At 32.9% G+C, this 15,597-nt stretch overlaps 2 protein-coding genes across 3 annotated transcripts; one reads left to right on the top strand and one right to left on the bottom strand.

Moving 5' to 3' along the window:
• Nucleotides 1-2,976: 2,976 nt before the first annotated feature.
• LOC137810693 (glycosyltransferase family 92 protein RCOM_0530710) lies at nucleotides 2,977-5,360 on the top strand. The gene has a single exon (XM_068612092.1). It carries the CDS (start codon nucleotides 3,332-3,334, stop codon nucleotides 5,126-5,128), a length of 1,797 nt encoding a protein of 598 aa, XP_068468193.1. The 5' UTR covers nucleotides 2,977-3,331; the 3' UTR covers nucleotides 5,129-5,360.
• Nucleotides 5,361-5,682: 322 nt separating this feature from the next.
• On the bottom strand, nucleotides 5,683-12,351 carry LOC137810694 (protein COFACTOR ASSEMBLY OF COMPLEX C SUBUNIT B CCB4, chloroplastic). Of its 2 annotated transcripts, XM_068612094.1 has the most exons (7): nucleotides 11,951-12,351; nucleotides 11,724-11,823; nucleotides 11,576-11,649; nucleotides 10,884-11,068; nucleotides 10,690-10,760; nucleotides 6,399-6,482; nucleotides 5,683-6,141 (listed from the first exon to the last, which is right to left on the bottom strand). In XM_068612094.1, the coding sequence occupies exons 1-7, from the start codon at nucleotides 12,265-12,267 to the stop codon at nucleotides 6,058-6,060; spliced, it is 915 nt and encodes a 304-aa protein (XP_068468195.1). In that variant the 5' UTR covers nucleotides 12,268-12,351; the 3' UTR covers nucleotides 5,683-6,057. The 2 variants fall into 2 exon arrangements, with proteins under 2 accessions (XP_068468195.1, XP_068468194.1); XM_068612093.1 differs by having other exon boundaries at nucleotides 5,948-6,482.
• Nucleotides 12,352-15,597: the final 3,246 nt, after the last annotated feature.

Below are 15,597 nucleotides of genomic sequence, written 5' to 3' on the forward strand. Positions count from 1 at the left end.
CGTCACAATGCAATACCAAAGAAATCCCCAACCACTCAAGCACAATCCCCAAAATTCTCTAAGAGATCCTACACTAAAAAAAAGAGATGACTTACCGTCTCTTCTTCCACACCACATAAGGGACATCGATCACACACCAGACAAATATCACGTCTAAAGAGATTGTCCTTAGTGACAATCGCATTAGATAACACCCTACAAGCCATAAATTGTGTCGAGGATAACACCTTTCTATTTTGTATATCTAATATTCTTGTTTAAAAATAATCACATTTTAATGAATACATTTTCTGCTTCTCGAAAAAGTATTTTTTTAAATGATATTTTAATAATTATTACTTTTTTAAAATATTTATTGTAAGTATAAACAAACTAGAGTAATAGAAGGTGTGTCTAAAAAAAAAAATATCGATAAATAAAAGAAAAAAAATAGTAAATTATTTTATATTTTATAGGACATGTGTCTGATTTATTTTAATTAACATATATATATATTTTAAAACTTCACTAAATAGGTAAAAGAAAATAACATATATAGATAGATTAACGTCTTTAAATTTAGGTTCACTTCCATACTCTGTAATTTAAACCTTGATATATTATTATTGTATTTACTTAGAAGGCCTAACTTTTAAGCTAAAAACATTTTTAACAATAAACACTTAATATTTTTAACAAATAAATATTAAAAAGTCTTAACTTTATTTTAAAATAAAAGTATACCTTTTAAGAATAAAAAAATTGTTTGGAGAGGTGTTTGTTCTTTTCTACCCCTGTTAAAGAATTGAGAATAAATGAACAAGTGCGAAGTATATATTTATTATTTTAAGGGTTAAATATGTATTTATTATTTTAAGAATTAAATATGTTTTTTGGTTTATGTATTGTATTACGAAATTGATTTTTTTTTTTAAACTTTAGACGGTGCTTGTAACATAAAAATAATTGAAATTGATAGATTTTGAAAAAAAACTAATAATTTTTGAAAAAATCATCAACCATTTTTAAATGAAATCATTCTAATCATTTTCATATACTGAAGGAAAAAAATATTTAACTTTTATTTTAATATTATCTTGAATACTAAACTTACAAAGAAATAATTTAAAAAATAAAAGGATAATTAAACTAGTTTAATAAATATATTATTTTAGTAATACTAATTAATATATATATATATATATTTATATATATTTTATATATATATATACATATATATATATATATAAATCAATAAATCTAATTCTATTTTAAAAACGACGTGAAATTCAAGTTAAAGTAATTTAGTAAATTCTTTGAACATCGTAAGAAAATTCTTTCATTTATTATGATTTATTTATTTTCTCAATAAAAACCTTTTTTTTTTATCACATTCACTAACGAAATTTTATCTACCGCCTTCAGTTACAATGAATATCTCATTATTTAAAAAACTCATTTAATGAATTAAACCATTATTAAAACCGTTAAAATTATCATTATATTTATTTTGAAAATAAAATATATCATACGATAATTTTAGATATCAAAATTATTTTTTCAATCTATTTATGTGTTTTCATTTATTGGTTTATTTATTTTAATATTTTTCTATAAAATTATATTCAATCTTGGAAGCACCTATAAAGCAAATTTTAGTAAAACATTTTACTTTTCCAGATAAGGGAAAGTAGATTCGATTATTTTTTTATATACTCTGACCATTTTATAAATATGATTCTATGGAAGTTTTGAAACAAAATCAATTTATACACCCAAAATTTCGTTATTTAAAATAAATTAAAGAAAAATTGTACATAAATTGAAAAGGAAAATTGTTGAATGCAGTTTTATTAAACTTAACGCATATTTTATTTTATAAAAATATAACGGTGGTTAATTTCTATGTATAATAAATAAAAATATATTTTAGAATACAATTTTCAATTTTGTTATTTTTGTTTAAACTAATTTCATAAGATAAATGAATATACCATTAGTTTTTTAGTTATTATTATAAATTTTAATTAAAAAGAAAATTAATGTTAATATTTAATTAAGCTTAAAGGAAAGCCACTAAAAAATTTAAATGTATAAAGTAATGTTAATTTTTTTAATAAACAGACATTGCTCAATTATCTCAATATTTATAAAATTCAAACAAATATAATAAAATTAAAAATTAAAAATTACTTTTTTTATTATACTGAAATATACCAATACTTTTTTATAAGACACTATTTTACCCAAATAACATACTCTTTTCTTATGATTTTTATAATTTCTAATTAAAAATATTATTAAAAGAACATAAAAAATGTTTTACTAATTGGAGCCATTTACGTATTTGGTAGAACTATTAGTTAAAATAATTTATAAATGTAAATAATAAAGTTAGAGTTTCATATACATTTTAATTTTTAATTATTTTAATTTTATAAACAAATTTATTTGAATATATTTTTTTATATAGTGTTTATTATTAATCTTATACTCCATCCAATATAAATAATTTTAAAATAATGTATTTTTAAATAGATATAAAACATTTAAAATAAAATAAATTACACAATATAATACAAAAGAATATTTAAAATAATAAAAAATATCTTTTAAGTATACATAATGATAATAATAATAAACTTATTTTCTATCATTGCCCATTTTTTATTTAGTTAATGACTAATTTTTTTCTATCTTATATAAAAATTAAAATAATAAAATAATGTCTTATGAGTAAAGAAAAAGTAAAATAATAAATAATATCTTATATAAAAAAATGAAGAAATGTTGGAAAGAGAATATGAATAAATATAAGAAGTTAGAAAGTAATGATTTAAAAAGTGGTAAATAAAAAAAAAAAACTATTCATGGAATTGTAATAATACTAATATTGATCTTATGTGTGTTAAGAAGGAAGCAAAAAGTAAAAGCGGAAAGTGCAGCATTGGCTTCAGGCGCTATAATGTGCGTAATTAATTATAGTAAAATACAGCACTACTAAACACACCTAAAAATCGTGCAATGCAATGCAATCCAATTTATTCTCATTCTCACCTCAGACCGCGCTCAGAATCTCACCACTCCAGTATCTTTGCACCTTTAACTTCCTCTATTTACATTATCACATTCCAGAGAGAGAGAGAGAACACCTTCTTGGTTCTTTCTTTTCTTTTCCTTTCTTTTCTTTTCCGCTCTTCTCTCCTTCCCTGCTGCCAGTTTCTAAATCCATCCTCCCCAAACGCGTTTCTCTCCTTTCTTCGTATTCAAACAACGCCTACCACTTTATTCGTCGTCTTCTTATACTTGTTTCACCCACCCATTCAAGCCAAAAAACGGAGAAAGAAAAAAGATGGAGCCAGAACAAAGGCGGAAGAGGAAGCGCGCGGTGGGAAGACACCTTCACATCTCATCAAGATCACTTTTTCTTTGCTTCTCCTTCTTAATCTTCCTCCTCTTCTTGTCCTCCCACCATCGTATCTTCTTTTTCACTCCCTCCACCTTCAGACCCTCTCTCACAGCCTCCACTTTATCTCTCCTCTACTCTTCCTCAAGCAACTCCATTCTTGACCCTCTTCATCCCACCGCACCCTCCTACACCCTCCAACACCGTATAATCTTCCCCGACCACCATCTCCTCATCCTCACCACCCCTCAACACCAACAACACCAACTAGAGTGCGTCTACTATACGCTCCACCCCAACGCCAACGCTTCCTCTCCCGCTCCACCCCTTCAACTTCAGGTTCGACCGGTCCTCTCTACGGACTGCTATGATGAATCTCGATCCATCGTTAGGTGCCCATTTCCCCAGACGAACTACACCGCCGCCGGCTCCCAAACCGTCGAATTGCGGCGGCGCGGTGAGGTGGGTCGCCGGAATTTGGGTTTTTTGTTGAACCAAACGGTTCAATCCTGGGACAGGGTGGCGTACGAGGCGATCCTTGACGGAGACACCGTTGTGGTGTTCGTGAAAGGGCTGAATCTCCGCCCCCACAAGATCTCGGATCCGACCAGGATTCGGTGCCATTTCGGGCTAAAGGGTTTTCACCAGGACAATGCATTTTTGCTTACCACCAGGGCGATTTCTGTGGCTCAAGAAGTTGTGAGGTGTATGTTGCCACAGAGCATAAAGAACAACCCGGATAAAGCTCGAGGGATTCGGGTCACAGTGAGTTATTTGGGTGGCAATGTGAGGCACCCGGTTCGTGCCCTTGTGCCTTCTGTGGCTAGAGTCAGTACACCTGGCAGTAGTATAGTTCAGAAGAGGAAGAGAGGGAAGTATGAGTTGTGTGCGTGTACTATGGTGTGGAACCAAGCTTCTGCGCTCAGAGAGTGGGTTATGTACCATGCTTGGCTTGGAGTGGAGCGTTGGTTTATCTATGATAACAACAGTGATGATGATATTGAAAAGGTTGTTCAGGAACTTGATCTTCAAGGATTTAATGTTAGTAGAAAGTCCTGGCCTTGGATTAAGACTCAGGAGGCAGGGTTTTCCCACTGTGCCTTGAGAGCTAGAGAGGAATGCAAGTGGGTAGGGTTCTTTGATGTTGATGAGTTCTTCTACTTCCCCAGTGAATTTCGTCTAAACCTGAGGGAAGGTGTTCCTGGTGAGAATTCTCTGAGATCGGTGGTTGCCAATTTCTCATCTTCGAAATCCATTGCGGAGATAAGAACAGCTTGTCATAGCTTCGGGCCTTCTGGGTTGCACTCGCCCCCTAAACAAGGGGTTACACTAGGGTACACTTGCAGGCTTCAGAGCCCTGAGCGGCACAAATCCATTGTGCGGCCGGATTTGCTTGACATCAGTCTTCTGAATGTGGTGCACCATTTTCAGCTCAGGCAGGGGTTTAGGTACCACAACATGCCTGAAGGTACTGCTATTGTAAACCACTACAAGTACCAGGTATGGGAAACTTTCAAAGCCAAGTTTTTCAGAAGGGTTGCTACCTATGTGGTGGACTGGCAGGAGGACCAGAACAAAGGATCAAAGGATAGAGCACCAGGACTAGGAACAGAAGCCATTGAACCACCTAACTGGCGGCTTCAGTTTTGTGAGGTCTGGGATACTGGTCTGAAGGACTTCCTTCTGTCTAATTTTGCTGATCCTGCAACAGGGTTGATGCCCTGGGAAAGGTCTTCTTTATAATCGATACCAATGAGGGTGCTAACATATTGGTAGCTGGTACCCATGTAAAGCACGACTATCACAATTGTCAAGCATTCATTCTATTCATTGTTTTTTAGGGGAGGGGGAGCTTTTCTGTTGCAGAAATTTTGTTTTTCTTATTTTTTAAATGATTTTATAGATTAGAAACAGACGCATACAGATGTATATTTGCAGCAATGTGAATGAATTCTCTATCATTTTTTCTAGTTAAGTATATATGTGAAGTATATAACATCTAGTAAGACTGTTATATTCGTGGTAAGTGAAGATGTATTAAATTTAGAATGCCTGTACAGTACATTGGATTTGCTCCCTTCGCGCCCTTTTGATGAATTTCACTTTCCTCTATGAAAATGTGGGGCCCCCTTTATTGTACATCAAGCTTCATTGCAATAATTTTTGCCCTCTATTTTACTAGCCGTCAGTCGTAACCATTCAAACTTGTCCCAACAGAAGTTTCAGTAGTGATAAACTGTAACTCAATATTAAATTTTTTATTCTCTCCCACTGTAAGCTATAAATAGAAAATCAGCTAACAAAATAGAAAAGGTCTTGTACTTAATTGTAGGAAAGGCACAACAGAATTAATTATATATCTGCAGGAAGGACTTGGGAGACTGTGGCTCTAATCCTAAGTAACATCCATAAATTGGGATGCTTTTTTTCCTCTCGAGGTGGGGGCGGGGGGTACAAATGAAAATCTCAGAAATGCGTTTGTATACATAAAATTAACAACTTTGAATTAGTCTGACTAATAATCTTTGAGCACTCCCTTGAAAAATGGATAACATATACATGTGATCAATATGAGCCTCTTATCCTATAAACTCGGCAAAAAATGGAGGATTTATTTCCATTAAAATTGAGTAAAAACATGCACGAGAGGCCACCTCGCAAATCTCTGAAACTTAATCTTGAGATGTCAGAGGATGATGTTTCACATATTTTGCAAGGGTAGAATCCAGCTTCTCTCCAATATAAGTGATCCATGCCTGTAATCATTTGAATATTATGCCACTAACCTACATACGTGCATCTCACTGAGTTTAAAGAATAGGAAACAATATGCAGGACCTACAAATGTACTTGTACTACTGTCTGGTGTCATGTCTGGACTGAATTTTGACATCTTAAATAGGGTTGAAATTATGTTTCGGGAAACAGAGGATACCAACCTATTTTTCACATGCCGTAGGATCCAATGATTTCGATAAATTTGGGCATCACATAAAAAATGGTTGAAATGTACCTGATCAGAAGCAGTGTAACCTCGTATCGTGTCACCACCAATAATTGCAATCCCTTTATCACCAAGTGGCTGTAAAATTACTGCCTAACAAAATAATAATAATCGTACGAGCAACTTTTGTAATTAGATAGTAGATATTTTTGAAATCATCAAAAAGTCATTGATCACAAAGGAGGTCAGTGGTGTAGCCCCAAGAGATTCAGTCTCCCCCATGGAAAAACAGGGCAAGGCTTATCAAGGTTTGAGGAAAGGGGATCATATATTTCACCTTAAACTGATATGAACTTAGATACATAAACATAATATGATCTTTCACATGTATGTCAGTCAGAATTTGGGCTGCGAAAAAAGTATACTACTAGAACACCTATGGATAAAGCAATCAAATATATGCTAAACATAAAAAGGACACAGATTATACCATACACAGATAAAAGTCTCTTACAAGGGTATCCTTTGTCTACAAACTGCATATAGGAATACCCTCTCCCCTAGTTACACCTTAATATCATATATACCCAAATACATAGCTTGCATCAGTTGTATTCTATGGATAACATATCAAGGCAGTTTCTAATTCTAATATAGAACAATGAATGCAATGAGTTATTTTCTGTATCTAGGGATATATTACTGCTCCTAACATCTACCGGTATGAGTTTTTATCACACATGTATCCTAAATACATGACTCTTTGGAAACTCTATTCTAATCACGAAAATTAAGTCCATCCGTCCTAATTTTTTAGGAAAACAATAATGTCAAGTTAACATAATTGGAAGACAAAAAAAATAAAAAAAATAAAAGACTGGAGTAAATTTGTGAACTTTTAAAACCTAAAAGGCCTCAATAATTGGAGGCCCTATATAGAGGGTTGACTTGTATAGGCCGTTCTACAGCCCTGAAGACTGATAGTTGGGAAAAGCCTTCTCATTATCATCTTCATGAACTTCAATAATCATTGTTTCAGCATCATCATGTAATGCTTCATCATAAGTTAAAATCACCAATCTTAATTGTTCCTCTTCACATTGGTGCAATGCATATGCATATGTTGCTTTTGAATTGAGATAAAATACATTGAAGACACAAGTAGTGGAGAACCGACGTGAATATTTGTCTATTTGGGAGATGTTGAAGCATGTATTTCATCGAGTATTGTTGGGCACGTGCCATGGATGATGTCAAAGCAGTTTTAAGTTAGTTTGAATAAGTCAATTAGTAAATGATGTCAAAGCAATTTTAATTTGTACTCGTTGTATGAAGTCCAAGTGCAAGAGCTCATTATTCTTAAAAAGTTTTGGAGTAGACATACATCCTAGGCAGGTGGTGTCTTATGTTCTTGTTTTTTGGTTTCCTCCTACTTCTCATTGGTTTAAATGCAATACAGATGGGGCGACTAAAGGTTCTCCTAGTATATCTGGTTGTAGGGGTATTTTTAGACATCATCATACGTCCATTATGGGTTGTTTCTTTTAATATCTTGGTGTCATAAGGTGATGAGTGTGATTCTGGCTATAGAGGTTGCAACCTCCAAAGGGTGGACAAGTCTTTGGATTGAGTGTCTCTTAACTTATTATTCAAGCTCGATCCAATACTTTTATTTCTCCTTGGGATCTTAGTAGAAGTTATTAGAATTGATAAAGTTTAATGGGGTATGAGAGGGGAGTAGAAGATTCATTCAAAATTATTAGTATTGGAGAACCAACATTACTCTGTTTTAAAAAGGGAAACCTTAGAAGTAAAATTCTCACCTTTTCTCAATTTTCCATTCAGTTCATTGTGTAAAGGCACTCTTCGAATTTCTCTCTTTTATATTTTCTCAGCTCGCTTTTTGAAATCTCCGATTCTATTCTTGGTTTACAAATAGAACAGAATTGTAAGGAAATTACAAAAGATTAAGTTGATTCCTGCTGCTATATCACCAAACAGAACAGAATATTATGTCATTCCATTTCACCCTTTTCCATTAATACAAAAAAATCAGAGACTATATTTAATGTTTTAACCTCGATATACCTGGTCCAAAACATTTTTTTCTATGCTAATGCCATTTGTATAGTGCAAATTGGATAAATTGTTTGATTTAATGATTTAGCCACAAAGAACTTGTTTTTTTTACAGAGTAAGTTATAGTTATATTTGCTAGAATAGTTTAACTTGTAAGAATAGGTTAACATGTTTTTTGTCCAACTCTAGGAAGCTACAAAACTGTTTTATGTGGTACCTATCTGTCACCTACATTTAGGTATTTTATATCTTCCCTTTGTATCTCTAATGTAAGAGCTCATACACACACGAATCAGCTGAGAGATAATTAACTCTTCAGCATCCTTTCTCAAATTTTCATTCTCATCATGTTCATTTTTCGCTACTGTAAAACTTTAATTTTGATGCAAATATGTGTGAACATTGGTACTGTAGCATGTGAAGACTGACTCAAGTAAAATCTTGTTTAAAAGCTTCCTAGACCGTCTAACTACACTAGAATGTGCAGTCTTTGCTATGCAGCTTCTATCATATGTGGTGAGTAGTCTCAGTAGATTATCTAGTCTTACAGAAATAGGACCTTTGTATCATTAGTTGGGTTTAATGTTTGAGTTGTGTTTGACAGAGTTTGCTATGAGAGAAACTACTAGTTGTAATCTTTGAGTATAATAAATTTTGTCATTAACATTACAATTGAACAATGTTATTTCTGTGTGTAATTCTTTCTTGTTCTTCCTATTACGTTTACCTTCTACCTACTAACTTTGCAAGTTTCTCTATTATTGTTCTCTGTTTGTGTGGTAAACGCATGTGTAGTGGATTTGTCTGAACTAATTCCTTGCATAGCATGTTTGGATTCTTCTCTTACAAGTTATAATTGGTACTTATGAAGTTTGGACATGGCTCTTCAATGTTGTGTCTCCGTATCTAACATGTGTACGATATGTGTCATGCACTTCACTAAACGGTTGAATTTAAAAAACATATTTTTGTGGCTCTTACACTCGTCAGACATGATGTAACACAATGTTCACGAGGACAGACACAATGGTTTTCTTAAGAAGTTGGAAAGTAAGAAACTTATTATGTAAGTTCCTATTTCTCCTTTAAACAAACAAACCGTCTACTTCACATTCATATTGTGTTTCCCCTTCTCTCTTTAAATTTATTTTTAGATGAATTGTTATATTTGACTATCTTTTTAGTAGATGATTTTGAATATAATCTTGATGGTCAATTTAAATAATTTATTATAATGTTCAATGTGCGTATATATATATATATATATATATATATATATATTGCCCTATCCTATATTTTGGAATTATAGGTGTCGCAGTGTTAGTGTACCCGTTGTGTCCGATGTCCGTGCTTCATACACTGGTACCTTATATGTGTTTTTACAATTTTATGCAGCCAATAAACTATAATGGCCTTTTTTGCATATACCATTTTATCAATTTTGACTGAATAATATTGCAGGAAGTATACGTATATGCTTAGGAGTTGGTTCCAAAGTGGTAGTCAACATTAATGAAATTACTTAAACCTAAACAAGGAGACAATGTCTACTACGCATGTGATGAGTTTTTGGCCACAAATTCACACAAACATAATAAGAATCCTGAGCGCTTTGTTTTCTACTGTACATTATGTGGACACAAAAATAAGAAATAAATAACAAAGTCAGAAATAAAGCCAAAATACGTCATTATTTTTGGAAATAAAGTAGAGCAATGCCTTTGGTAGTTTGGTTCACCATAAAGATTGGAAGACCATTATTTTCAACGATTTGCTATATGAAATGTCATTAACGGAGTTAAATAAAACTAATGGAAAAGGACCAATTTGTTAGACATCTGAAAGATAGATGACCGAAGTAAAAAAAAAAGAAAGTTAAAGGAACAACCTGAAGAAAAAAAATTAAATTAAAGGACTAAATATACTGATTTTGCCAACTGTTATATGTTGAAATCAAAAGCACTATATTCAGATTAAAATGTGCAGCTTCTATTCAGAGATCTTGCTCCAAAAACTCGAGTACACCAGTTGCCAAGAACTGTTAAAAGTTATTCAAGCTATCGACTCCAAGGATTAATTGGACATACAGTAAGGATTCTCTAACTTATCCCCATTATACTAACACACCCCATGTTTCGCTCTTTCTAAACAAAGGCTTGTGCATCAACATGATTTTTGAAAGACAGACCAGGGCAACCAGTTAGAGCACACAGTAATATTGAATAACATAGACACGTCGCATTAGTTAACTGGACAAGTTTAATACATAGAAACACAATACCTGAGTGTTTAAAGGTAGAAATGGCAGCTCAGATTTCCCAGGATAAAGAGATAGATTTGCCAAGTAACTCTCTGAACATGCGCAAAAAAAATCAAGTTTCAATAAATACCAGGGTACATCTTCACTTCAAGAAAAGTACTGTATTTGAGTAAAGCAACAATTGTGATAGATAACACATATAGTTCGAAACTTACGAGCACCAGATTTCATAACTCCCTGGTATACTGATCCTTGCATCAATTTATTGACATCCACACTTACAGCCTCACCATCCCCAGGAGAAGAATCGGCAGCAAAACCTATTTGGAGTACACAACTGCTCTCATAAACAACAACAAGCGAACGACAACAAGTGGCATCTGACAGAGATTCCCACACCCTGAGAACGGATAATTAAAGATACTATCAATATACAGGAAGTAAAACTATTTAAAGCAGAACCTTCCGTTATCACTGATCACAGGGCATGATGTTTTCTTCCATTAAATTAAAAAAAATGTCACAATGTATTAAAATCTATTTTACTAACAGCACCTGATCAAACCTAAGCCAAGGATCCGGATTCCCTGCAGTACTATTTTACACATTCACAAAGTTAACCAATTGGAACCATTGGATAAAAATTGCACTGCTAATATGCTACCTCAGTAAACCGGACTTAAAACACACATTTCATATTTGAACTGTCTAATCCTAACGGTCCCGATTCAGAGTGCGGGAGGGAATGCATTACATTCACTTAGTACTAAGAGGGTGTAACTCCGTTGGTTAAACAGTGTATGAGTTGTGTAGACTTATAGAAAACCTCGGGATATATGTGTTGGATTCTTATGAATTAAAAAAAATAAAATTACATGACCTAATTAAGCAACTCGAATGCACCTACCAAAGCAACTCATTAAGCGCAACTTCAGGAAGTGTAGTGCAAAATCTCTTGCATTCAACTCCTCGAGGATTTACCTAGACAAAAAATCCAGTCAACTAAAACACGTTCGGAATGAAAAAATGGATGGAAAGAGGAGAATGAAGCTCACCACGGTTATAGACTTAGGTCTTATTGAAAGCCAAACGAGGCCAGTCAAAATATTGGTAACGGCCAATCCCAAAGTCAATAGGTCAGCTCTGGACTGCGAACTGCAAATGCAATCACTCATTACAAGCAAACTGATTTTGAAAACAACAAACAAATAAGGCCTAATAATAACAAGCCTCAATCCAGGAGTTCTAATTAATAATCTAAGAATATAAAGAAGAGAGGTACCTGCCGGCGTTGGCGACGGGGGCGATGCCGGAGAGGGCGCGGTTGATGAGGACGGCGAAGAGGGAGGCGGAGCCGACATAGATTGGGAGGGTGCGGACAACGTCGTCGTTTCGAGAAACCCAATCGGCGAGGAAATCGCGTTTTGGTGTGGGGCCTCTGTAACTGAAAGCGGAAAAGGAAGAAGATAAAGGAGAAGGAGAATGAGAAGAAAGAGTGAAGCGCGGTTGAAATAAGATATTTGAATTGGCAGTGTTGAAGGGAACGCGAGTGTGCAATCGAGGAGTGAGAGTGAGAGTGAGAGCAGTTCCCGCTTCCATCAAAGTTTGTTATCAATGGATGACGTGGATTTTTTCAAGATGAGGAAGACGAGGAACTGGGATAGATTTTTAGATGCTGTGATGTCATGCTACTCTGCTCTTTTGAAGGTAATATAAACATTCTTTTTTATCATAAGTTGTTAAAAAATTTACATGATTGTCAAAATAATACTACATCATTTAATAATCAGATATACTAGATTTTAATTATATTATGTTAAAGTAGAACAAATCCTTCAGACTTATTAGTCAAAGTAAATAGAAAATTATAATTAATTTAAATTTTACAAAGAAAATAACAAACGGAAAACAAAACATTGATTTTAAAATATAAGTAGTCAAGAATTTACGACAAAAAGGAAATTAATTAAATTCCATTTGCGAATACTTAAAGTATTAATATAAAGGTTTGAATTTGGGGGGGGGGGGGGGAAACATCAAATGAAAATTTAAATATATATAATAATTTAAATTTGTTAAAAAATATGGAAGAAGTTTAAATAATTATCAAAGTATGTGAAAAAATTATAATAAAAATGTCTTATATCTATGGGTTGAATTTCTGCAAGTTAATTGGGTTGTGGACTTCGGGTTGTAACATGTAAGGCTGATTCTCCCTCTTTGTGCACCCCATTATCTCTTCACGCACCCTTATACTTTCAAAAATATTAAATTATTTATTTTGGATTATATAATTTGAAATAAAAATTTATATTTTAAATTGTATAATAAAAAATAAAATTATACAATTCAAAATATAATACGAATTTTAAAATATAAAAAATCACAAATTTTAATTTTTGAAAGTCTCTAGATTCAACATTCCAGAATTATAAAAAAGTTAAATAAAAAATATTAAAAGATAATTTTAATATTTTTGGAAGTATCCAATACAGGGATAAACTTATGGAAGTGCAGGAAGAATTTTTCTCTTCCTTTGAAAACTGCTGAATCCAAAAGAAAAGTGGGTTTTCTTTTCTCCTTAAAAGCTTCATTTTTGGAGCAACCAATAGGAGGTAGAGAGCTCAGTTTCAACATTCACTCAAACATAACAAAATGAGATAAGTTCTAATCACTATTTTATTATTTGTTTGTGGTGATTTTAATTATTGGAGAATAGGAGATGTCACTAACCTGCATAGTCTCACTTTTTAATTATTTCCATCTCACTTCAACCATCGATTCCTTTTCTAGGCTCAATTATTGACTTGTCTATGTTATATTATCTTATGTTTGTTCTATTTTTTTTTTAAATTGCCTTTTCAATTCTCTATTAAGGAATATCATGCTGGGTCGATATATTCGAAAAAAAAATTGTTACCAATAATTATGCAAACTCATAAAAAATCATATCTCCATTTTTAATATAATAGAATTACGATTTTTTCTCTAATATTTTGTTCATTCTTATTTAATGTGACAAATCTAATTTACATTGGATTTCAACTTCTTATCCGTTGAATATATATTAATCTTCTTAGTTATCATGAATACATACTAATGGTTTAATTTCTTTAAGAAAAAGCTTCATTAATCATTTTTCATAAATTTTTATCTTTGAATAATGTTTTTATCTATAAATTGCATATAAAACACGTTTAATGAAACCTAACTGAATTACACTTAAATCAACATAATACTCATATGTTTATTTATTTGATTTGATACAAAAAAATATTTATTTGTTTTGCGAACTACGACATGAAACAATTTTTATATTTTTGGCTGGAATTGTGAATCCCATTGGGTGTGCGTGAGTTGGATTGATTTAGGTTAAAGGAATACAAGTGTTTTAAGTCTCTACCTAATACATTGCTTTGATTAAAAGACTGAGTAAAATAGCACCCAATAAGCATCTACGAAATATATAAAAGAAGAAGAAGAAGCAAAACAACACCTTAAAAACTAACGACTTCAACTCATGTTTCGCACCATTCTTCAATAGTTTTTTTATAATCTTTACATCAAGTGTGTTCTTAGAGTGCTGACTCACAAATGACATGTTACTTATTTTAGACTGTAGCAGTTCACGACATCAAATTATTTATTAAAATGGGGATAATGAGTTTGTTAAAAAAAAGAAGATAAAAGGTTCAACTGCCCCTCAAGCAATTTGAAGGATAAAGTATGAAAATGGGCTAATTTAAAATATTTATTATTCATTTGGACATTTTTTTTTTACCAAATTGGATTAAGTTTTAAGGGAGGAAACTGATTTTAATGAGAACTCGTGACTATGACAAACAAATTTGTTGATAAAGACGAAGTTGTAGGTATGATACACAATTTTTTGTGCGGCCTATGTTGAAATTGTATGGCATTTGCACAACTTTGTTTAATTATGTTAATTAATTGATATTGTGCATGAGTGACAACTTCAGCACAAAATAATCAATTGAAGTTGTGCCACCCGTCTTAGTTGCAAGTGAGAATATTAGCAAATTGCGATGACATAAGGACAAGGAAGGCGATGAGCTTGAAACTTTCATCATTCATTTAATCTGACTGTGAATGACATAAGTTAGCGTCGAATGTCTGAAGTCGATATTTTCCGAACATCAAATTTTGAACCTGTGCTTCCACGACGACCACAAACGTAGAGAAGGAGACCACCACGAGGCACCTCTTCCCATAGATAGACCCTTTTCATTTATGTATTCAAACACACACTAGTGCAAAAAGATTAAAAGAATACTCCTTATTAAGTGCGGGTTTGCGCTTAAACGCATTTGTAAAAAACGTGGTGGCATTTTTGAAATTAATTTGATTTACAAGTGCGGTTTTTCATATAACCGCACTTGTAAATCAATGCCCAATGATTTACAAATGCGGTTATATGAAAAAACGCACTTGTAAATCAATGCCCAATGATTTACAAGTGCGCTTTTACTTTACAACTGCACTTGTAAATGCTTTTTACCCTAAAAATTTGAAGCGCGCCACTCCAGTTTCACACTTTCACTTTCTTCTCCGCTCTGGCCTTCGTTTTCACTGTTCTTGCGCTCGCGTCTTCCCTGCATCTTCGTTCCTTTTTGCCATTGTAAGTTTCGCGAATCTCTTCATTGGCATTGGCATTTTCGTTCCTTACTAGTTTTCGTTGGCGCATTGGCATTTTAGGTTACTGTTCTATTGGAATTGCTCCTTCATATTTGCTATTTGCTGGTCTGTCGCTGCTCCGCCACCGCTTCTGCCGCCGCCGTTGTCGCGTGCCTCTGCCACTCTGATCACCAACAACCTTGGTTCACGGAAAGGTTGGTGTTCTCTTTAAAATTTTTTGAATTTTTATTTAATATTTTGAATTTATATTTTTGTGTATTATAATTTATATAT

The sequence above is a fragment of the Phaseolus vulgaris genome, chromosome 2 (genome assembly GCF_000499845.2).
Source record: "Phaseolus vulgaris cultivar G19833 chromosome 2, P. vulgaris v2.0, whole genome shotgun sequence".
In the NCBI taxonomy this organism is placed as follows: Eukaryota; Viridiplantae; Streptophyta; class Magnoliopsida; order Fabales; family Fabaceae; genus Phaseolus; species Phaseolus vulgaris.